Below are 24,765 nucleotides of genomic sequence, written 5' to 3' on the forward strand. Positions count from 1 at the left end.
GCCTCCTTCTCCATTCCTTTCCACGTCACACATTTGGGATAGACGGGTAGACATTTATCTAGCCCTCACTTTCGTCAGACTCTCCATTGGATATAACACTCCAGTTCCCGCTCCTGCCGGACATTAAGTGGCAGAATGGGCGTCCACAGGAGGAGATGGGATAACACAATCACATTGCTGGCAATCGCTGCATGTCTGGTAAGTCTTAAAATGTATATATATAGTTTAAATTGTATATAAAAATTGTAATATATAGAAATAGTTTGCAATATTTTAAAATCTGTTAAATCTCTTCAAAAAGCAATTATGCTGCAGAAAGTGCAGAACTGTGTCACTGCAGACAATTTTGCCATGGATGTCTGAACCTTTGCTACAATAAAGGTTGAAAATATTTCTAGTCTATTTCTAGTTGTTTGTCTGATTACTATGATGACAGTGATGAAAATGGATCTATATATTAATAAACAATTCATTTTATTACATAACACATATCCATTTTTAATAAGGATGTACATCATTATTGGAAATGTTCTTAAACTTTTTGGTTACAAATTTTATACCAATTTTTAAAAGGTCATTTAAGGAACTGCAGATTCATTGAAATAGATAAAATTGGGCTGAAAAAATTGTGCTGTATGAAAATCTGTTGAGTCTACTTATTATAGAGAAGAACCATTTAACCAGACAAATAATTGTATATAATATATGATATACATACATAAATATCCTGACACTGGTCTTATTTCATTTCAAAATTTGTATCCTCTCATTAAAATAAAAAAAAATTGCCTCTTTAGTTATCATGTCCCCCCAACAGAAACCTGTTCAACGTCTTATATCATGCTATGTCGTGAATTTCTTCAAATCGTGCTGTTACTTACAGTATCCTCATCTCCCCCCGTTGCAGGTGTTCTCTGATGCTCAGCATGAACCTGGATTTTGTTCAATGTACGATGAATGTGGAAAGAACCCCACTGTGTCCGGATCCTTGCTCAACTCAAACGTACCCTGCAAAAATTATGGAGCGGCAAGACAAGTTGTTGGAGTGCACTACAACCTATTGAAGCAGGTTTGCCCCATGCTGGACCGGGGTGAGGGGCAAACATTTGCCTGTTGCTCCTATCAGCAACTCATGTCCCTGCAGAGCAGTCTGACTCTGTCCAAAGCCGTGCTCGTGCGGTGCCCGTCCTGCGCTTACAACTTCGCCCACGTTCACTGTGTGACTACCTGCAGTCCAAACCAGAGCCAGACAATCAACATCACCAGAACTATTCCTGTCAACATTTCCGGAACGGAAAAAGAGGCCGTGGTCGCCTACCAAACCTACATTTCTACTGACTTCTCTGACGTGTCCTTTAGATCCTGTAAGAATGTGAGAATTCCGGCAACTGGAGGATTCGCCATCGCTACAATGTGTGGTCGATACGGTGCTAAGCTGTGTACCGCTCAGCGCTGGCTAGACTTCCAGGGCGACTCAAGCAACGGTCTGGCTCCCCTTGACATTGACTTCAGGCTCATACCACCAGAGCAGAGCGCAGATGTTCCAGCAGGAATGGTTGCTTATGCAGGGATGGTTCTGGGTTGTAATGAGACAACACCAACTGGAGGAAAAGAATGCTCCTGCCAGGACTGCGAGGACAGCTGCCCACCAGTTCCCCCACCAGGGCCTCTGCCCGGCCCCTTTACGATCCGCGACGTGGATGGGGTCCTCGTGATTTGCTCTATTCTCTTCTTCTTTATTTTACTCATGTTCCTGGTTTACCTCATTGCTATTTGTTGCGATGGTAAAAAGTCAAAGAGGAGAAAGGACAAGAATGCTAATGAAGTAGACCACACCCTAAACCTGACAGTGCATCCCAGCGAGATTACATGCACTGACAAAGCAAGTCTGGCCACCCAAGAGTTCCTGGGATCGATGTTCCAGAGCTGGGGAACTGTAATGGCAAGACACCCGCTAAAGGTGATCTTTGCATCCGTGTTTGTTGTAGCAGCATTTTCGACTGGGATGATGAACATGGAACTCACAACTGATCCTGTTCAACTCTGGTCAGCTCCCAATAGCCGTGCCAGGCGTGAAAAAGACTTCCATGATGCCAATTTTGCCCCCTTCTTCCGTACTAATCAGTTGATTCTGACAGCTCCAGGCAGGCCCAGCTATATCTACGACTCCATACTCTTTGGCAGAACCTACTTCAGTGGCCTCATCTCTAAAGGTGATTTATTTTTCAGACAATGCTTCTACTGTATGGCCAAATCAGTGCATTACCATTTAGACGAAAAGAGGCACAAGCCACCAATGGCTATCAAATTTCAAGTCATAAGTCTTGTAGATACTGTTATAATATACAAAATATTTCAGGCATATACAGGTATGTCTACATAAGTTTAAGGCTCCACTCATTATGAATGTTTGTTCCTTTTTCAGACCTAATTTTACAGCTGTTGGAGCTTCAGCAGAAAATCCAGGCTATCGAATTCTGGTCAGAAGAACTCAACAAAACTGCTTCCCTTAAAGATGTCTGCTATGCTCCTCTTAACCCGACAAACCCCTCTTTAACGGACTGTGCTGTCAACAGCCTACCTCAGTACTTCCAAAACAGTGTGGAAAATCTGAACGCAAAAGCTAACATGACTGAGCTCGGAGTGACTAAAGAAGTCGACTGGAGAGACCATTTCATTTACTGTGTGAAGTAAGTCTCAATTTCCTCTTTTGCACTTTGCAGAGCTGGGGGGTGGGTATCTCAAAAGATATTTCTTAGATGATCGAGCAGGAATCACATTAAATACTCTCTTTGCATGTTAGACATTTAAAATGTTAAGATTTTGGGACCTAAATGCTTCTGACCATGGCGGGTAAGCAGCAGTTTACACAGTTTGGTAGAAAATGAGCTAACTGTGCCTACTTGGGCCACAAAAACGTTAGCTGGAAAACATAAAAACCCACTGATTGGCTCATAATTTGTCCAGGATTGTTACATATGCAGTGCCTGCGCAAGAAACACTAGCTCTTATTGCCACCTTCTTGTAGAATTCATGCAGACTACTTTGTTCTACTCTGCAAGCTAAAAAAGAATTAGAAGAAACTACACCAAAAACACACAACTCACATTTTACATTTACCCTAACCCTTTCTGACCATTAGAATGGACAGGGTGTTTTATTTAGCAAAATAGCGCTAACTAATGTCTATTGTCCATCAGAACAGAAGTAGCTTAGCCTCCTCCCACTGCATCACACAAAAACAGCAACTCATATACATTAGGGCATGGCAGAACTAGAGCCAACAAAGCCAATAAGAGCTAATTTGTACTAGTTTATGTGATTTACAACACTTTTATTATCTTACTGTTTATGAACGATTGGTAAAGTAAAAATGTCAATATCAAATCTAAAATAAAAATGTTAACACAGGCATCCAAAGCAATGGACATTAAAAAAGCAATTAAATTGGATTTAATTTTTATTTCTCTTTAAACATTTAGAGTCTTCTTTTGTGTGACTTGCAGACAGAAAACATGATTGACGATTCTAATATTTTTCACTACAACATAATTCAGATCTGATAGAATTAATTAACTCACTTTCGAAAATAAGCATGCTTATTTTGCTCTGCATGCTCCGTGAGACGAGGGAGTTAATGTGAAACTGGGCGTACCCAAAAGACAGCAACTTTCTGCTCCTCATTTAGCAACACAGCTAATAGAAAAAAACACAATCAATCTAACAGGTTCAAACTGCTGTAAAACTGTACATTGCAGCTTTAGTAATAATTTGCCCCTGCAAAGGAAATGAGGCCACTGAAAGTATTAATAAGAACTGATGTCATTAAAACATTCTAGCAAGGCTGTTGAAAATGTGTTGACACTGTCTTGACTGAATCTACTATTAATTTCTCTACTGCTCTGTGCAGCTCTCCGTTATCCTTTCAAGACATCACAGCACTCGACATGAGCTGTATGTCAGACTACGGAGGTCCAGTCTTTCCCTTCTTGGCTGTGGGAGGATATGAAGGTAAGACAGATACAGATAGATACACACAGATAGAAATATACAGTAAGGCTACGTTCACATTACAAGCCATATTGCTCAAATCCGATTCTTTGCTCAGATCGGATTTGACGGTTCACATTTACAAATGTAAGTGACCTGTTTCTGTGTGTAATGTGAACGAATCTGTCCCGAAAACGTCTCACATGCGCACATTAATACGTGTATAAAAGTCACCTTCTTCACTAACGACAAAAACTCATATTTGAGAGACTTTGAGACTTGAGAGCTTTATAAAGGTGAAATGGATGTGTTAGCAGCTCATATGTGGAGAGAAAACAGCTGATCTGAAGTACATGCTCAGGTAGAGAAGGTGAAAAAGGCTTGCTTTTGCTGCACCAAGAGATGTGTGGGTACGAGAGAGAACCACGTAGCACATGTGTAAAAGCAAAAAGATGCATGAATTCTGACTTAAACGCTCACATTCATGGGATTTGGCACATTCACACAGCCATGAAAAAAAATCTGATCTGAGCCACATTGGGCAAAAAATCTGATTTGAGTCACTTCAGCCTGCTAATGTGAATCACAAAAAGGTGGCTTATTTGCTTTCTTTTTGTTTCAGATGAAGACTTTACCAACGCTGAGGCATTCATCCTCACCTTTTCTCTCAATAACTATGCACGAGATGACCCAAAGTTTAAAGTGGTGGAAAAATGGGAGTCCATGTTCCTAGAGATAGTTAAGGACTACCAGAACGATCCCAATACAAACTTCACATTCGCTTATATGGCTGAGGTGAGTTAGAATTACAAATAAGGTGTCTATATCTTGCTGAAACGCACTGGTTGTTTAAATTAACTTTTTGTGTATTTTTTTTACCTAATTTTACCTATTTGTTTTTACCTAATTACCTCTTTTTTGCATTGTTGTCAGAATTGTATAAGAAAAACATATTTCTAACACACATTTCTTTGTTTTAAGCGACTGAAACTCCTGAAAGTGTCTAAATAATTATTTCCTAAATTAGGCTAAATGATCTGTCAGTATAATACGACACTTTTAGTAGGTTTAATCAGTTTAAACAAGTTGTTAATTCTAATAATAATAAGTTATTATACCCATCATAGATATTTAGACTACATTTAATACATACATTTTTTGTGGTGCAGACAATGACTATACAGTTTATATCCAGTAATATTGTAGCAAACATGTAACAAATAATGACATTATATTTTTATATTATGTATTGGAATGTTATTATTGGAATGATATCCTTATTTTATGTCCTGCTTTATTTTGTTTTAATTTCTTCCTCTTATCTCCCCGTCAGAGGTCTTTAGAGGATGAAATCAACAGAACTACAGTGGAGGACTTCCCCATCTTCATGATCAGCTATGGAGTCATCTTCTTATACATCGCTATAGCTCTGGGAGAATACACATCCTTTAAGCGCATCCTGGTGAGTCATATAATGATAAACATGAATAAACACATATATCTTCATTATATTTGCACAGTACAAGTCGTATATCTCAGCCATTTTCAGTCATGCTATGGCATCCTTGGACCAGAGAGGGGTTAAGGGTCTTGCTCAGGAGCCCAATAATAATCCAGTAATAATCCAGAGCTCTAATCACAGAGACTCCAGTATAGGGTGTTAATATAGGTTGTGTTAAGGTGTTAATAGTTAAAAAAGTTATTTCTATTAACATCCCTGAGATAAGCACAGTTAAGTAACTCATCATTGTATCTAATTGGGAGATTTTTATGTTCATTATTTATCTGTATATTGTATCTATATTTTAAGTGAAACTGCCAGTGGACACCAGCATCTTGATTTTCAGAATTTCATAATCAGATGCTGGGACTTGTTCATAACATTTTTGATAGCTTCTTAATTTTGGATGTGAGAGATTTCTGGTGTCACAACAAGATTCTACAGTTTTAGGAAAGATATGAATAGAAACATTGAGAAACATCACATTTTACTCCCGGCACATTGGTCAAAGGGTCAAGGGCTTTTTAGATATCATTTGAATAAAAATGTAACAAAATTACCCTCTTTGGTTCAAATTTACATAAACCAGTAAATTGATATTAATAATTTCCTCACTGCAAGTAAACTTTGGGAAATGCTAATTTCCCTTTGAGGAATCCCCTTATTCAAGACTCTTATGAGAAATCCATTCTGAGAGTAGAAAGACATTATAAGTAGCCTGCAGGAAGCAAAGTACCGAAACCTCTTATCATGACAGGTGCAGATTACTATTATCAATTTATATACGGTTATCTGTTTGAGTAATATGACTTTATATCTTAACAACTGCACTCATAAATATACACCCCAGGCAGAAACGTGACAGTTTAAAGGAACTGCTTAACGGGAATCTCCAACATTGGTTTGATTTTTACCCTCTTTCTTTCTCTCTCTCTCTCTCTCTCTCTCTCTCTCTCTCTCTCTCTCTCTCCCTCTCTTTCTCTCTCTTATTAACCATCCTAATTGTGTTACAGTAAAGCCACAGAAAAAAATGTGTCCTTTTAAATACAGAAAATTTTAAATACAGAAAGATTTTTTTCATCAAAACAGTATCATTTTAGGGAACTCTGAACAAATCTCATTTTTTTTCTTACAGGTGGATTCTAAGATTGTGGTTGGGCTGGGTGGTATACTGATTGTCGGCTGCTCAGTCCTCACATCTATGGGCTTTTATGGCTGGGTTGGAATTCCTTCCTCGCTGATCATTGTGCAGGTGGTGCCCTTCCTCGTGCTCGCTGTTGGAGCTGATAACATTTTCATCTTTGTTCTGGAATATCAGGTATTTTCCAAAATACATAATCCAAGACCTTTGCACAGTCCTTTTTTTGCTGGACAGATGGAAAATCATGATTCATGATGATCATGAATTTTTGTAAAAGTATGTGTTAAAAATCAAACACAGCATATCTTAAAATAGGCTAATTCACTTTTACTAACAAAAACTAATTTTATAGGTGTGTGTAGTGTTTGTCAGCGCTTTGTGATGCTCTTGAGCTTCAGGCTTCTCTAAAAAACTGTTTTCTCCAACTGTTTGAGTACTCTTGCAGTTTATTACAGTTTTAAGCAATATAGATCTTAATCAAAAGTGTAAAATCCCAGCAAATAGTGATCCACAGCACAAAAGCACTAGTTAAATAGTAAACATTGTCCTATTTGAAATTTTATTTTATTTTTTAATAAAAAAAAAATTAGAAGAAGTGTGCTTTATTTAGACGTATATTTCTTTATTCATGAGAGCACTTAAAATGATAACAATACCAATCTAAAATGCTGCCACTATGATCGGGAGATCGCTGGTTTGAATGCCTTGCCATCAGCTACTGGAGCCCTGAGAGAGCAGAATTGGCCTTGCTCACTCTGGGTAAGTAGATGGTGTTCTTTCCCCTCATCACTACTAGGGTGATATGGATCAGCACAAGGCATCTGTGAGCTGATGTATCGGAACCGAGTCGCTACGCTTTCTTCCGGACGCTGGGTACTCGCAATGCAGCATCAACAGCAGTTCAAAAAGACTCTGTGACTGAATTCACATGTATCAGAGGAGATATGTGCTAGTCTACACCCTCTTTGTGTTGTGGCATCACCTGTGATGGGGGCTATATAGCTGACTAGGAACTGAACAGGTGGGACAATTTGCCTAGCTAAATTGGGCGAAAATAGGAAAAAACACAAATAAATTCAAAAATGCTAACAATTATTAATGTATTATTATATATTATTAATAGTAAAGAAAATAACAGATTTTTCCACACTGGCCCGTGTTAAATGCTTTCAGTGTTAGCAATGCAGTATTTAGCCTTGCGTTTATGTTGAATTTTAGTCTTCTCCTAAAATCCAACAACAGCAATAAATTATTTTACTAGCTATTTGATTAGTAAGATGACTTGGCCACATAGCTTGGAGTGTAGATGGTAAAATGATGAGTTTGAGATGAGACAGTTTAAAATATGAATGGGAATCCAGGGTTAATCTTGGTAAAACCTATTGCTACAGCTTTAGTAACATTACAGTTACAATCACATTTTCATAAATTGTATTTTTCTGTTTATTGGACTAATCAAAATGTATAATGATTATAATAAATGTGAAATAATTGTTTAGTGTCGTGATGCTGCTGCTATGAAACCGGTACACTGCAAAAAAGTCCATTGGCAAAAACTAGACAAAATATATGCAAAATAAGACAAATATATGTATATTAAGCAAAAACTCTGCCAATGGGGTAAGCAAAAATTTCTTAGTAAGATTTCTTACAAAAAGCAATGGCAAAGTCTCAAAATAAGTGAAGTAACACCTAAATTAAGCAAAAAAGTCACTTGGACACAAGAATCAGATTAACTTGATTGCTGCTTGATTGTGCTTATTTTTAAATTACTTAAAATAAGGTACAAATTCTAAGTAAGAATGATTAAGATAATTATCCCTAAAATAAGCTAAATAATCTAACACTTACAATGCTTAGTAATACAAAAAGTCTTATCAGAGAAGAAAATAAGATTTGTTGCCTTAAATTTAGAAACTTTCACTTGCTAAGATTTAGTTTTTTGCACTGTATGAATTTACCATATCTTTCCCTTTTGCTCTCTCTTTCTCTCTCTTTCTTGCTCTCTTTCTCTCACTCTATGATAGAGAGATGAACGCCGGTCTGGAGAAACGAGAGAGGAGCAGATTGGCCGAGTTCTAGGAAGCGTAGCTCCCAGCATGCTTCTTTGCAGCTTGTCTGAATCTGTCTGCTTTTTTCTGGGTAAGATTTTCCAGACAATGTAGTCAAAAACAACTCCTAACAAACCCGTTGACACTGCAGCCATTTAACTCACAAAGTAAATCAGTCAGCATCTTTAATCAGCTCACAGATATGACCGGTGCTATTGTATGGAATATGATGCATGCCAATTGCTCTGGAAGTCATCCTGACCTGTGCATATTGTTTTAGTGCCTATCTTAACTGATAACAAAGTGCAAATAAAGGATTTGCAAGGGATCCTGTCCTGTACTTGACCAATATCCAACACTTTCTCAATCCACTGGCTTATTGGATGGTGTTCTGGTTGCAACCTGAACCTTATCATTTAGCGAGCAAAGCAATTTTCCTCATTCCTTGATAAAGATTACGCACGGAAAAACACCTTTTTCTCCTAATGACATTATTTGGTAAGATTAAACACAGTTTATTGTTTCATTGTTTTTTGTGGCTAATGCTAGCTATACTGTGCTGGTTCTTTTATCTAGATAAAGTTGGTTTGGTAAGCAGCAAAGCTGACTGTGTAAAAAACAATGTTGAATATCATTATGAACTTCTATTGTTCTGCTGTAAAAATTAGGACTAGCCTTTAGCCTTTGTGCTGTCGGTTTTTATACTTATACTGTAATGAAGAATGCTTATTGGCTAGATGGCTAGTTTCTGGCATTTTCAGAAATGGCCTAAATCTTTAAATATTTCAGTTGCGTTGCTATGTTTATACGCATATATACAATTTTATACATGCATGTTGCCTTTACTAAGCACCATTAAGGCTCATAACACAGTGTTTTTCTAGCTAAAGCTTTAGCATCAAGCATTAGCCCTTAAGCACACTGTAAGTAAATCACTGTTTTGATTTGGGCTTAATTGGGGTCTATAAACTCGCTGCCACATCAAATTCAATGTTTGGATTAATGATATCTTTGAGATAATGCAACACAGTTGAGATACTCATCTTCTGCCTCTTGTGTCTAAATGTGGATTTGTGGGTCTTTCTGTCTATGCCTGTGAAACTGACCAATAGGCTCTCAGCAAATCACTAAAACTTACATTATTGTAGATTAGTGTAATGACTTAGAATACAGCCTTTCAATTCAACTTGCTTTCTAAGCGAGACAAAGAATCAGTTGCTAGTGTGAAATACAAATCTCAACAATTTTACATAGCCTTCTTAAACCAATTATAAGTGAAGAACAATCTTACAATAAGATTAAAGGGACAGGCCAGACTCTACAGATTCAGAAAATGTCTCAACGATATGTCAGTGATGTATCATCACAAAGATATAAATAAACATATTGAGACTGCCGGTGAGTTTGTGGACCTTATAGGGGTTAATGTTTACAAAACTTTAAAAAATATTATAACAAGTTGACCAAATGTATATTGCCACAACAAATATGTTGTAGATTTTAACCAACATAGGGTATTTTCTTGTGGATTTAATGGTTTAGCTGATCTACAAACAAAATGAATCTGAAAAAGCTAGAAAACCAGTGTGACCAAGCTGATTGACTACAATGACCATCAAGACCACACTGGTCAACCAGCAAGACCAGCAAAATCGCACTGGACAAATAAGCATGGCTAAGCATAAGCTAAATTAAATCCAACACACACTATGTATGTTGGTTAAGAGTTGATGTGCCAGCTTGCTTGTTTTGTCCTGAATTACCCTCTTTTCAACCACTTTGTCTCTAAAAGACCAGCTTAGACCATCAAGAACCAGCTAGCAGCAGACGCAGGTCTTGAGCTGGATTTTCAGCAGGGAATATTCTCTTATGATTGATCAGTATTGTGAGTGTATGTGTTTGTGTGTGTGTTTCCAGGCGCTCTCAGCACCATGCCTGCAGTGAAGACATTTGCGCTGTATGCTGCACTTTCTGTCTTAATTGACTTCCTGCTGCAGATGACAGCTTTTGTAGCTCTTCTGTCTCTCGATGCTCGGCGGCAGGACGCTAACCGCTATGATGTGGCCTGCTGCGTGAGAGTGAAGAACCCACCCCCCTCCAAACCCAACCAGGGATTCCTCTTCCCGCTAATGAAGAAATACTACGCTCCTGCGCTGCTCTGTGGCTTTTCCAGAATAGTAGTGGTACGCACATGGATTTCTGTGCCAGTATCTGTTGCACTAAAAGCTGGATTTCCATACATGACCAAGCTTGTTTCCAATATGACCATGCTGGTCCACTAGTCTACTAGTATGACCAGCTTTAACCAAACTAGGCTGCCCCTAAAAATCACAGTTTGTTACACAGGTACACCGGCATCACCAGCTGTTCATCGCCATTATTCTCCAATTAAGACACATTTTATTCCATGCTGGTCATAAGCTAAACTGATTAATCATCCTAACCAGTTGACTTACTAGCATGACTGGCTTTTCAACCACCTTACCATTTAAAGACCAACTTAGAACATCTAAACCCAGTTACCAGCTAATTATCAAGCTAGATTTTTCAGCAGGGTAGTTTAAATTGGAAGGAACTTAATTTTTTGCTCAGCTGCAAAGCAATATCCAGTCTTTAGTCCCTAAATTAGGACATAATGGGCAGTTTCTCAAACAGTGATTGAGTCTAGTCTTAGAGTACATGTTCCTCTCCATAGAGAATCTCCATTCTCAGTGCTGTATAGTCCAAGAATTGACCTTATTCCTGTCCAGGAAACCAACCGATGTAATCCAAGGGCTAGGATTTCTAAATGGTTCCAATTGCTTGCTACACACAAAATGACGTTTTAAATATGAGCATCTCTTCTCTGCAGATGGTGGTGTTTCTCTTCATGTTCTGTGCTTCCATCTTCCTCATGTGCCATGTGAAGGTGGGCTTGGACCAGGAGCTGTCCATGCCAACTGTAAGTACAACAATCCTCAACAAGCAGCAAACACAAACATCTTCTGCATCATTGTTAAATGATTCAAATTTGAACCAATTCTGTTTCTAGATGGTTCTAGTTTATTTTCATTAATTTCATTAACTTTCTTTTACTTCGCAACTGTCAGATCATTAAAAAGCTTTTAAAGCTACAGCTTTACATTCATGGTTTTCAAGCAAACTATGTAGCAGTGGGTGTGTTACTTTGACACATGCTAGTTCTGTAATTTGTTTTATCGTTTTGAATAGATTCAAAGGGGCCTGACAAGCAAAACCCAGTATGCATAAATCTGGGTTAACCACAATTTGCCTCCCTTTAAAACCTTCCCTCTTGTTCTGCATGTTCAGGGACCCTCTCTCTCATACTGTTAATAATAATACTAATATGGAAGAAAATATGCTATGATTTAGATTTACATTGACATAGTTCACCTCAAAAGTATTCTCTCAAATTATACTATTGTCAATAAACATGGTCGCGCCACCCTTTAATTTAAAGGGGATATTTCCACTTGGGTCTTGACTGACCCTATGAACACTCCAAAAGCAAAAAAAAATAAATCATCCATCCATTTTCTGTGAGTCAGTTGTAGTGTCAGGAATCATATATTTCTATGAGCTGTTCAAATGGCTCAGAATATAGACATTTTTATGTGTGTTTGTGAAGGTGTTTTTGTAGTGGCTCCTTTTCTTCTTCCTTCTCTGGGTCCGACTCAGAGTCAAACATACAGGGTTGGATATCACATCTGCTTTAGGTCATTTTCACGTGTGGTAAACACTTATGGGATGGGCAGTAGGGGTGAGCGATATGGCTCTAAAATAATATCACGATATTTCAGGGTATTTTTGCGATAACGATATACTTGGCGATATAGGAAAATAGTAAAGTAATTAATTAATTTCAGAAATATAGTATAAGAATATAACAGCATAATCACAATGTGGCAAAATAAATAATATAGCATAAATAATATAATGCAGCAAATAATATTGCAGAATATTTAGTGCATGCATATAAACTGCAAACTAAATCAATTATACAATAAATACACTTAAAGCTTCACAGTAAATAATGGACTACTTTTAAGACAGAACATCTCTATTATCACGATATGGATTTTTAATATCACAATATTTCTGTGTCACAATATATTGAATACGATATAATATTGCCCACCCCTAATGGGCAGCTTATTTGCATAAAAGTGGCAAAGCCCATAAAAGGCTCATTCTGAAAGGGACTGAAACTGGCAAGAATAAAGCTGGTGAGATCTGAGAGGTTTTGTTCATAGAACTTTATGAACATGTTTTCTTTAGCCCATAGACCTATTTTAACTTTTTTAGAGGTACAAGGAATAATAGAAGTAATTTATGTCTATTTTAAGTGTTTTTAATACAGTCTTTTTTTTAACTTGTCTTCAGGACTCCTATATGCTCAGATACTTTGAATATCTGAACAAGTACTTTGAAGTTGGGGTGCCTACATACTTCGTGACGACAAAAGGATTCAACTTCTCCAGTTTGGCTGGGATGAACGCAGTGTGCTCCAGTGTAGGCTGTGACCAGTTCTCCCTCACTCAGAAGATCCAGTATGCTACGGAATACCCAGAGAGGTAAGTACCTTTTAAACTATGATTACTCCTACTTATAAACTTATTTTATATAATAATTATTTGTAGAAATTTGTTAGAACTCATTGTGTAATACATACACTGTTGCTATTGTTCACACAGTGTATGTATTACACACAAGCTTGTTATTAAGCTACTTTTCAATCAAAACTATGCAGGAATGCAATTTGTTACGAGGCAGGAAACTCTTATTAGTCGTCATTCACTGATGTATTTATATATACAATATATATACAACTCTGGAAAAAATTAAGAGACCACTTAAAAATTATGAGTTCCTTTGATTTTATTAAATTGAAAACCGCTGGAATATAATCAGGAGGGAGATGGATGATCACAAGCCATCAAACCAAGCTGAACTTCTTGAATTTTTGCACCAGGAGTGGCATAATTGTATCTAAAAGCAGTGTGTAAGACTGGTGGAGGAGAACATGCCAAGATGCATAAAAATATGTGAATAAAAAACAGGGTTATTCCACCAAATATTGATTTCTGAACTCTTAAAACGTTATAAATATGAGCTTTCTTTGTATTATTTGAGATCTGAAAGCTCTGCACATTTTTTTTTTTAGTCATTTCTTATTTTCTGCAAATAAATGCTCTAAATGACAAATTGTTTTTTTTTTTTAATTTGGGAGAAATGTTGTCTGTAGTTTATAGAATAAAACAACAATGTTCATTTTACTCAAACATACCTATAAATACCAAACTATAAGAAACTGCTTCAGAAACTGAAGTGGTATCTTAATTTTTTCCAGAGCTGTATATATAAATATATATTTTTAAATATCTGACTTTTAAATTGACATAGAATTCTGATGCTGATTTTTGTTGTTTGATAAATTTGTAAATTAATAAATAATTTAATGTCGTTTAACCATAAAGCATTTAATCAAAAACTCTCCTAAACATTTTCTTGAATTCTGTAGATCCTACATGGCTATCCCAGCTTCCTCCTGGGTGGACGATTTTATTGATTGGCTGAACCCTGGATCAAGATGTTGCCGTATTTACACCTCTGGACCTAACACGGGGAAATTTTGTCCAGCCAGTGAAAGTAGGTATCAACAAAGTTTACATGATAAGACAAAGCATTCTTGTTTGCTTAATAAAAACTGATTAATATTTTTATTAATAAATCATTAATATGCTTTATTGATCTATTGATGATTATAGTAATGTATTGGCATTGAAATAATCTGCCTGGTAAAAGGTATTTTGGACACTACGTTATTATTCTTGCTCAGGCATTAGAATTATAATAAAATCATCATCAAACAACACAAAAAACATGTATCAACAAAAGATTAGCTTTTGAAGCATTTCTATTTTTCCACCTTATGAATTCTTGACTCAATATAAAATACAATGGCTATATTTATATTATGTCAAACAAGTCACAGCCATCAGAAATAAAGCTACAATATTTATGAAGAAAATAAAAATATATCAAACAAAATGTATTTACATACACTATACTGTATGTCCAAATGTTTGTGGACACATTATTATTTCTAATAATAACAATGTTCAGCTACTTTAAATTGCATTCAGTGCTAAAACACAGCCCACAGAAGTAGTAGCAATCAAGTACAAAGACTTCCCTGTGCAGTGGACACAGTTACTCCAACAAAATCATGATGAACTTTTTTTTATTTGATTTTGATTTTAGAAGAACAGCGAACAAGCGGGTGTCCTAATACTTTTTATTCATAAAGTGACTGCTTGATGTCCTGATGGCAACCAAACTGTTCTAAACATTTGAACAGTAGCAGAAGCAGCGGAATACCCTAGACAATTCTGAATTTCAGGTGTGTTGATATTCCATTTCACACCAAACTTTTGCCTGCAGGTGCCTTTTTATGTTTGAGGAGGTGTATGCCACTCACAGAAGATGGGGTCGTGCGACCCAATGAGACAGAGTTCAACACATTTCTGCCCAGTTTCTTGGGTAACCGGCCAGACCTGCAGTGCCCCAAAGGGTAAGAAAAAGAGAGGACATGTCTGCAAAAACTTTTCTTTACTAATGTAAACATTATTTTTATTTTAAAATAACTACATAATAATATAGTCATTTGATTACATACAAATTACATTTTTTACTGTTTAAACTTCATATTTTATTGGAATATGACATAAATAATGTGTAAGATTTTTTTTCCATAATAACATTTCCATCAAATCATAATGACACAACCATAATATAACATTCTACCACTTTCAAGCCACTTTATATAATAATATATAACATACATACAGACAGATATACAAGTCAGTTCACTCAGCATCTTTGCAATGTCTTCAGGCAGTTATCTCCAGTCAAGAACAGCCTTAAAATTAATTATTAAATGATTAAAATATGATTGGCTCAATAATGCATTGGGGAAATACAAATAAAAAAATTGGCTAATGCACTTGAGCAGGTCTCCACATCGAGGTTCCATCCCCTCTAGCACGCTGACCCTCACATCATAATCCAAAAAAAACATTTACATTAGTGAAGAACAGATCGATTTATCTCTACGCCAGGAATAATATAGTTTTAGCACTTCAGGATATGAGATTGATTTAAAGTGTATTAATGTCATATATTTTTTTTTCTTTTTCCATGACAGTGGTTTGGGAGCTTATGACACAGCTGTGGTGGCTGACAACGTCACTGGGGAAATAGTAGGTGAGACACTTAAATATGAATAGGTTTTTGAGACTGATGTATCTAAAGAGATTGCATTTGTGTAAGGCTTCATTAAAAAAGAAAATTGAGTGGAGAGTGGAGTAACGGGGAGTTGATGAGATGGGGTGGAGTAAAGGAGCATTGATGAGATGGGGTGGAGTAAAGGAGCATTGAGGAGCATTATTAAGATTGAGTGGAGAGTGGAGTAACGTGGTGTTGAGGAGATGGGGTGGAGTAAAGGAGCATTGATGAGATGGGGTGGAGTAAAGGAGCATTGAGGAGATGGGGTGGAGTAAAGGAGCATTGAGGAGATGGGGTGGAGTAATGGAGCATTGAGGAGCATTATAAAGATAAGGGGAGAGTGGAGTAACGTGGTGTTGAGGAGATGGGGCGGGGTAACAGGGCATTGAAGAGATGGGGTGGAGTAATGGAGCATTGAGGAGATAGGGTGGAGTAATGGAGCACTGAGGAGCATTATAAAGATAAGGGGAGAGTGGAGTAACGTGGTGTTGAGGAGATGGGGTGGAGTAATAGGAAGTTGAGGAAATGGGGTGGAGTAATGGAGCATTGAGACGATGGGGTGGAGTAATGAAACATTGAGGAGATGGGGTGGAGTAATGGAGCATTGAGGAGATGGGGTGGAGTAATGGAGCATTGAGGAGATGGGGTGGAGTAATGGAGCATTGAGGAGATGGGGTGGAGTAACGGAGCATTGAGAAGCATTATTAAGATTGAGTGGATAGTGGAGTAACGTGGTGTTGAGGAGATGGGGTGGAGTAATGGAGCATTGAGGAGATGGGGTGGAGTAATGGAGCATTGAGGAGATGGGGTGGAGTAACGGAGCATTGAGAAGCATTATTAAGATTGAGTGGAGAGTGGAGTAACGTGGTGTTGAGGAGATGGGGTGGAGTAATGGAGCATTGAGGAGATGGGGTGGAGTAAAGGAGCATTGAGGAGATGGGGCGGAGTAAAGGAGCATTGAGGAGATGGGGCGGAGTAATGGAGCATTGAGAAGCAATATTAAGATTGAGTGGAGAGTGGAGTAACGTGGTGTTGAGGAGATGGTGTTGAGGAGTAATGGTGGATAAGGTGGAGTAATAAGAAGTTGTGGAAATGGGCTGGAGTAAATGGGTGTTGAGCAGATGGGGTGGAGTAATGGGGTGTTGATGAGCTGGAGTAACGTGTGTTGAGGAGATGGGGTGGAGTAATGGAGCATTGAGGAGATGGGGTGGAGTAATGGAGCATTGAGAAGCAATATTAAGATTGAGTGGAGAGTGGAGTAACGTGGTGTTGAGGAGATGGGGCGGGGTAACAGGGTATTGAAGAGATGGGGTGGAGTAATGGAGCATTGAGGAGATGGGGTGGAGTAATGGAGCATTGAGGAGATGGGGTGTAGTAACGTGGTGTTGAGGAGATGGGGTGGAGTAATGTAGCATTAAAGAGATGGGGTGGAGTAACGTGTGTTGAGGAGATGGTGTTGAGGAGTAATGGTGGATAAGGTGGAGTAATAAGAAGTTGTGGAAATAGGCTGTTTAATCTTGTTTAAGGTATCTAGAATAGGTCAGATATATTTTAAATTAATATTTTATGCCTCTCTTTCTCTTTTTCTGCAGCATCACGTTTCATGGCCTATCACACCCCTCTGAAAAACTCTCAGGAGTACACAACAGCCCTGAAGATAGCAAGAGAACTGGCCCACAACATCACAATGGCCATGAGAGACATGAATGGGACAGATCCAGATTTTGAAGTTTTCCCTTACACGTAAGTGTCTCACACCCATTCCAATACAGTCTTTCACACTTTTTCACACTCGTTCTCTCTCTATTTGCCCTGTATGTCTTTCTCGCTCCATAATAAGATACAAGGAGATTATGACATTGTGCAAATGCTTGTGCAAACACTTGTAAAACTTGCTAAAATATGGAAAGCGTGAGCCCTGACGGTGTCTCAAAAAAATTGGAAGTTATCTTTATAACATCTTTTAAATCTTTTTTAAAATAGAGATTTAAGCAAAAAAAACAAAAAAACAATCATATACAACTTTAATTTATTTTCTTTTTTAAATAAAGGGTAACAAGGTGTACATACGGACACACTGGCAACTGAATTCTGAATAGGCTGATTCCGCAACTACAATCATTTGTAATAACTCTGATTCTATGCATGCATTTAGTATAGTTTAAAACCTGTAAACTATGTGTGTTTAGTTTTTAAACAGAAACACACACGCACAATTACTGTAAACTTCAAATAAACTGAGATTTCCGTAGCATTTACTGTGATGTTAATGGGTTTACATTTTAACTGCCGTGAAAAGTTTTATGGTACTGTATATTTACAGCTCTTAAGCTGTCAGTATCGTATTGTAAATTTTACAGCTTTTTTTTTTTTTTTTACAGTGTAATGAGTGTATGATATAACATGCCTTTCTTTTTCTTGCTGCATCCCCACAGTGTGACCTACGTGTTTTATGAGCAGTACCTTAGTATTGTGTACGAGGGGCTGGTGAACATCGCTCTGTGCCTGCTGCCCACCTTCATAGTGTGCTGTATTCTGCTGGGCATGGACCTGCTCTCCGGCCTCCTCAACCTGCTCACCATAGTGATGATCACTGTTGATACAGTGGGGGTTATGACACTGTGGGGCATCGACTACAATGCTGTGTCTCTCATCAATCTTGTGACGGTGAGCTGAGGGATATTTAACTGAATCTAACTCCTCATGTTGTGGTTTATGATACTGAATAGTAAGCTTCATGTTATGGATCATGATATAAACTATAATTCCTTATATAATGGATCTTGATGCAGAATATATTTGCTCATATTATGCATTATTTACAGTGAGTATAGTTCCTCACTGTATAGACCATGGTGCTGAACATTTCATGCATGCTGTTTCTCATGGTGTTTCTCTCATGTCTCCAGGCTGTGGGGATTTCGGTGGAGTTTGTGTCTCATATGACGCGTTCCTTTGCTCTCAGCACTTTACCCACGAGGGTGGAAAGAGCCAAAGATGCTACAGCTAAGATGGGCAGTGCGGTAAGTACACTAGCTATTGGACATCTGGAAATTTTGTCTGTTTTACACAAAAAAACGTACATTTCCAAAACAGAAACTTCACTGAAGAGAAAGAAAACCTTCTTAGCGTTCATTGGAAGAAGTAAAAATAAAAAAAGTCATTTTGGAGCATTCCAATTGGTCTATTTGCAGTAACATTTTAAATCAATGTAAAAAAAACTGTAAGTGACAAATTGCCTTCTACAGTTTTTTTTAAATTAAGTACTTACAAAGGTTTACTTAACAACTACATGCTGAAACGTTGGCCATGAACACTTCAGCACTCATTGATCATTAAAATGTATACCCCGAATTTATGATGAGTAAAAGCGGTGGTTTCTGGTTCCCTGTGTTGGAAAAAACAACATAAGAAACGGTGTAGTAGAAAATAAAAAATGTTTTAAACTTTTAATTATAGTTATCCAAATAATCTATTAATCTCTGTTGGTACTAGTGTTGTAGTGCAGGAATTGAGACACTACTTAACCCTAACTTTTATCATCTTAAAACAACATACACACCTGCAACAATTACAAAATACAGTTTAAACACAATTAAAAACTTTTATACATATTAACTAGCTTACACACCCAAGATAAAGAAAAACTATTTTTCACTGGAGTATTTAAATCTTCCCCATCGAAATTTAATCCATCAGGGTTAAGAAATAAAAAGTAATATATAGCTTTTCATTTAGCCACAGATTTACTCTTTAAAATCCACCAGCACGCTTTGTTTCTTAGGAAATAGGCTCAGAGCATGAGGACTCAGAAATGAATGCAGCGTCACCAAAACGGCGCGTGAAATCTAAACAGTCCATGCACTTTGATTGACGTCCCTATCGTCCAATTGTAGACACTTTTAGCTTCATATGGGCCACTTTGATTCAAAATAGACCATTCAGAGCCCGAGATACAGCCGTGCAAAAGAAGGCTTTTAAAGCGGATCCGGGAAATCCGTATTACTTACAGTGTGTGTTTGGCATTCACCGTGTTTTGAAAGTTGCTCACGGTGCATTCAGTAAGAACTGCAGCTGCTGCTGTAAGCAAACTTTTACACTTATCAGAAGTTTTGCAGGAGTGATTCTGGGATTCTAACACTATTGATTCAGCTATGCTCACTGGGGGTTCTGTATTATGTATATTCTATGTTTAATGTTTTGCCTGATTCTTTGTCCTGTAATCATGTTTCTGTAAAGCTGCTTTGTGCCAACACCAGTTGTAAAAAGCGCTATACAAATAAATTTGATTTGATTTGATTTGACTATAGCTGTTTGAGGGCAAAATTGAGTGTGTTTTTTTTTACATTTTATAATAAAAATGAGTAGAATTTGATTCAGTTGACTTTGTGTAGTGACTTCTGATTAAGTTTTAGGATTGACACAGATGAAGCATAATTTTGATAAATAGAAAAGACACTTTTTTATTTTTGAATTCTAATCTGGTCTCGGTCTAAGTCTTGACTTGGACTCGACTACTAAAAAGTCTTGGTCTTGACTAGAACACTAGCTGTTACACTCATCAGTAAATGTTTCAGCTTCTGCACCGAAATTAAGTAGAAACAATATAAATTTGGTAGGCACAGCTTTTCAATAAGCAAACAAATGCAGCATGACTGCATTTCCACCACTTATGAGGAAATTGTGACTTAATGTAAAGAACAAGTGCCTGATTCACATTTTCAAAAAGACAAAATATGATATATTATAAAGCTAGAAATATTAGTGATGAAAAGTAACTAAATAGTAGGCATTGTAAAAGTTCTGGCAATATCCCTGATATACCCACAAAAGCAAATTTTGAGATAATTTATCATGATAATATTAAATGTTATTATATTGCCCTGCCATATCTCTGGCTATGACATAGGCTCAGTGGACTTTGCTCATGCTCAATGTGTACGTGTATTAGATAGCTGATTGTCCATATGCTTTGTTTGACAGGTGTTTGCTGGCGTTGCTATGACAAACCTGCCCGGCATCATCGTGCTGGCGTTCGCAAAGGCTCAACTCATCCAGATTTTCTTCTTTAGACTGAACCTGGTCATCACTCTGCTGGGCATGGCGCACGGCCTTATCTTCTTGCCTGTGTTCCTCAGCTACTTCGGTATTCCACTTTCTAACAGATTTTTGGTAACAATACATGAAAATATATAAAGCAAAAATTAGGTTAAAGAAAGTAATATTGAAGATGTTTTCAGATTAGGACAATGACATAAAGAGAGACATAAAGACAAATAAGCACTTACACCTATAGTGAACTCTCTGTTTACAAAAGCCTGCTGTTCTCTTTTAGGTCCTCCTTTGAATAAGGCTGTACTGCTGGAGGCCCAGAAGAAAAAAGCTCAAGAGATGGAATCACGCAACAAAACACTGACAACAAAACTATGACAACATGAGCTTTGAAAATAATGAGACTGGCATCAAATTAGAGTCCTTCCTCTGAGACAGGAGTGTGTGTTTTGTTTATTTAAAAAGGACATTATGCCAATACACACAAGTGCAATATAAGGGTCAGAGGAGCTGGACGGTAAACAATCTTGCCTTAGTTAGGGACAGTCTCACAGACAGGAATTAAACCTAGTCTTGAACTGCACAGCATTTAGAGAGGAGACCTCCTATTGAAAAGGACATTTAGTATAGGACTTTAGTATAGGCTTAATCCCTGTCTGAGAATCCAACCCTTAATGCTGCTCGGGCCTCGGTGGACTGCAGTTTGTGTTTGCCTGTTTGAATACACCTTATTCAGCTCTCACAGAGGTTGTTAACTTGGGGAAAATGTAAATAGTTTACATGATTGTCCCCAATCTAGTCGATCAGCTTGAACTTTGTACATGTTTCTAGATAACAGTATGTAATATAGTGGCAGAAACCACATAAGCTAGTCTTTTATAATAGAGATCGCTGAACTTGTGGAATATGAAGGAGTGGATTGGTTAAAACATCATTTTTGCAATATTGACTGCTTACCTCATACATCATATTTTATGTAAGAATTTTGTGTCTTTAGAGTAGCACTGACAATACAGGGCTAACAAAGCTAGGTTAAAAAACAACAACAAAAGAAATCATCTGCCAACCAAAACATCTGTAAAAAACAAATCTTGAATAAGAATGCGGAGAATAGTCAATAACTTGCCTTAATGTGCAGGCCTACTGTAAAAAATGACAAAAGAACAGCCAAGTTTCATCTTTACCTCAGAGTCGGACTCCTTGTGTGCACGGATGTCACAAATGTCGGTCATGGTGTAGAAAACGTATGGGAATTGAATAAAAACTGTGTCAGTATGATGTGTATGCAAGCAAAAAGGAGCTGGATTTGGCTGCTATCAGCTAAAAGGTTAGGTTTAGGCTAGTAGCTTAAGTAAAGAAGCAAAATATAGACAAAATACATCTGAATTATTTTTTTAAATTAAGGATTAGCTGTAAGTTATAACATTCTATATCAATAAAATGAATTGTTACTTTTATTAACTGTTATTTAATCAATTTATTATTTAGCTACAGCTCACAATTCCCACAGTGCTAATTGACAACATATACACTTCCATTAGCTAGCTAGCTACCTAGATTAGGTCATGTGGCTTAAGAGCAAATCTAAAGCAAATTTCTCACACCAAACATGTCTTGGCTGACTGACTACATTTTGGGTTAAACTGTGTAAAAACACAATAATTGCTCAAAACATGGGTTCCTAGAATCTAGGTCTTCTTTAAAAGCCTTAATGATCCAGGCTTATTGAAACTCTTGTGCAATAGTTATTAGGAGGCTGTAGCTATAAAGGAGAAACTCAAGTGTGATGTAGACTTGGGGTTTAGTAAAACATGTTAACAAGTGTGAATATTTGTCAAATAGATCACATCTGTGGGCATAGCACTGCCTTATTTTTACACCATTAACAAGCTCAAAGTATCTTCGCACTCCATTGGTAGAATTCTGAGGGCCCTAACATTTAAAACAGGTATGACATTTAAATGACTGTTTAAATACACAGTACCTAGAGGTAGTTCTTTGGGCACAGCCGTCTATAAATGAATCACGATGAGTTGACTGACCAGTATGAACAAATAGGTAACGTAGGGGAACAGTTTTCAGCTGCTGCTGAAAATATTTCAATAATATTCATTAATTTCCACTGAATTAATTTAGCAATCTGTTCCCCTAACCTCATTTAAATATCAGGGCCCTCAGAATTCTACCAACAAAGTGTGGAGCTCTTTGAGTTTGTTAATGGTGTAAAAATAGGCATTTCTTTGTATGGGCAATGCCACGCCACGCCACGCCCCTATTACTAGCACTGTATGCAGTTTTTGTTAATGCTGAGGGTGAATGAAGGTGGGCTATTCGACAATAGTTTCTATTGGTTATTATGTTTCACTAAACCCCAAGTGCATTTTATACTTGTTCTCCTTTAAGAACTGAACACTGTATGTTTTCTTCAACATTCTTGCCTTCTCCTGTCCACCTAGTAATCTGGATTACTATGGCGCGACACACGTATTTGCTGCATCACTTATGAACTCTACAGTTTTCCCATAATAGCGGAAAACTAAAATTACAAGAATGTTTCAGATTTCTCTCATTTTTTACACATATTTTACACTCACTATTTGTTTTAGTTTTTTTTGTCAAATGTACTGTGTTTTATTTAATTCCGTTATACTTGTGTGTACTAGTGTGTGGGGAAATTAGAGAACAATACACTGAACACTCCAGAGAAAAGAAAGTAATATCTTCTGTTTGTATCACTGAATGATTATATGAAATGCACTTTGGGGATTTTTACATCATGTGTCTGTGTTTTATTGTGTCAACAAACATGCAATTCCTAAATGTGCCACAGAATGAATTTATTGAGTATTAAAGTTGTTTATATATATACATAGACTTGGTTTGACAGCCCTGAACACAACTCCGTTATGTAACCTCAGACTGAAAGGTGCTGATTTTATGATTATATTTTATGGAAGGCACATAAGTTTTGCTTTTATTGGCTCACAGAACCAACATAATATTGTAGTTTTAAGACAATAACAAAAATAAGCTGGTACTTTCTCTTCTGAGGAGTTTTGCTCTAGTTTGTTTTAGCTCAAGCAGTCCAGTTTGTTTTTGAGGGAGTGGGAAATGGAATAGAGAGAGGAGATGGTAAAATAACGTCAACTTTTACTGTAGTCCAGATTCCCGTTTGCTTTGGCTGTGTGCCAAGTTTGAGATCTTTTTTTCTGCAGACAGCAGAACAGGGACCATGGTCACAAAGCCTGCTAGAAACACATATTCCAATATCAGAGTCTGGAGATATGATGAGCTGCTCTCCAGTATCAACAACACCATATTCTGCAGAACATACCATCACATCTTACAGTTTAGCCAGCTTTATTTTGGGTTTGTTTATGTACATTTTGTTGTATTGGCCCATAATATAGCTCTGATCTGGATCTGAAGGATTTTTTTAAAAAGGAAGAGCAGTGTTTGGAGTCCCAAAAGAGCAGAACTATTCCCACTGCCCAGCATGATGCTAGCTAATGTAACTGAATCGTTGGTTAGTGCTCAGTTCAGCAGTTCTATGACTGTTTGGCAAGCTCCTAGAGACTTGAAGTAAGCACACACAAATGGGGATAATAAAAGCACCTCCCAGAACAAATTTGATAGTTTTATGCCACTGATACAAATTCTGATAAAATAATAATAAACCTATTAAAACCAGGGAAATTTTAATTATTAAGATTATTCAGACCAAGGAATTGAAATATAAAAAT

The 24,765-nt window shown here is 37.2% G+C and overlaps 1 protein-coding gene across 1 annotated transcript; it reads left to right on the forward strand.

The window, feature by feature from the left end:
* On the forward strand, positions 1 to 23,794 carry npc1l1 (NPC1-like 1). The gene is made up of 19 exons (XM_007234217.3): positions 1 to 198; positions 908 to 2,213; positions 2,426 to 2,690; positions 3,911 to 4,011; positions 4,613 to 4,785; positions 5,324 to 5,452; positions 6,627 to 6,809; positions 8,660 to 8,774; positions 10,601 to 10,866; positions 11,535 to 11,624; positions 13,067 to 13,257; positions 14,205 to 14,332; positions 15,128 to 15,257; positions 15,891 to 15,949; positions 17,563 to 17,713; positions 18,406 to 18,637; positions 18,880 to 18,993; positions 20,954 to 21,116; positions 21,306 to 23,794. The coding sequence occupies exons 1-19, from the start codon at positions 136 to 138 to the stop codon at positions 21,398 to 21,400; spliced, it is 3,954 nt and encodes a 1,317-aa protein (XP_007234279.3). The 5' UTR covers positions 1 to 135; the 3' UTR covers positions 21,401 to 23,794.
* The last annotated feature ends 971 nt before the right edge of the window (positions 23,795 to 24,765 follow it).

The sequence above is a fragment of the Astyanax mexicanus genome, chromosome 12, assembly GCF_023375975.1.
Source record: "Astyanax mexicanus isolate ESR-SI-001 chromosome 12, AstMex3_surface, whole genome shotgun sequence".
Classification (NCBI taxonomy): Eukaryota; Metazoa; Chordata; class Actinopteri; order Characiformes; family Acestrorhamphidae; genus Astyanax; species Astyanax mexicanus.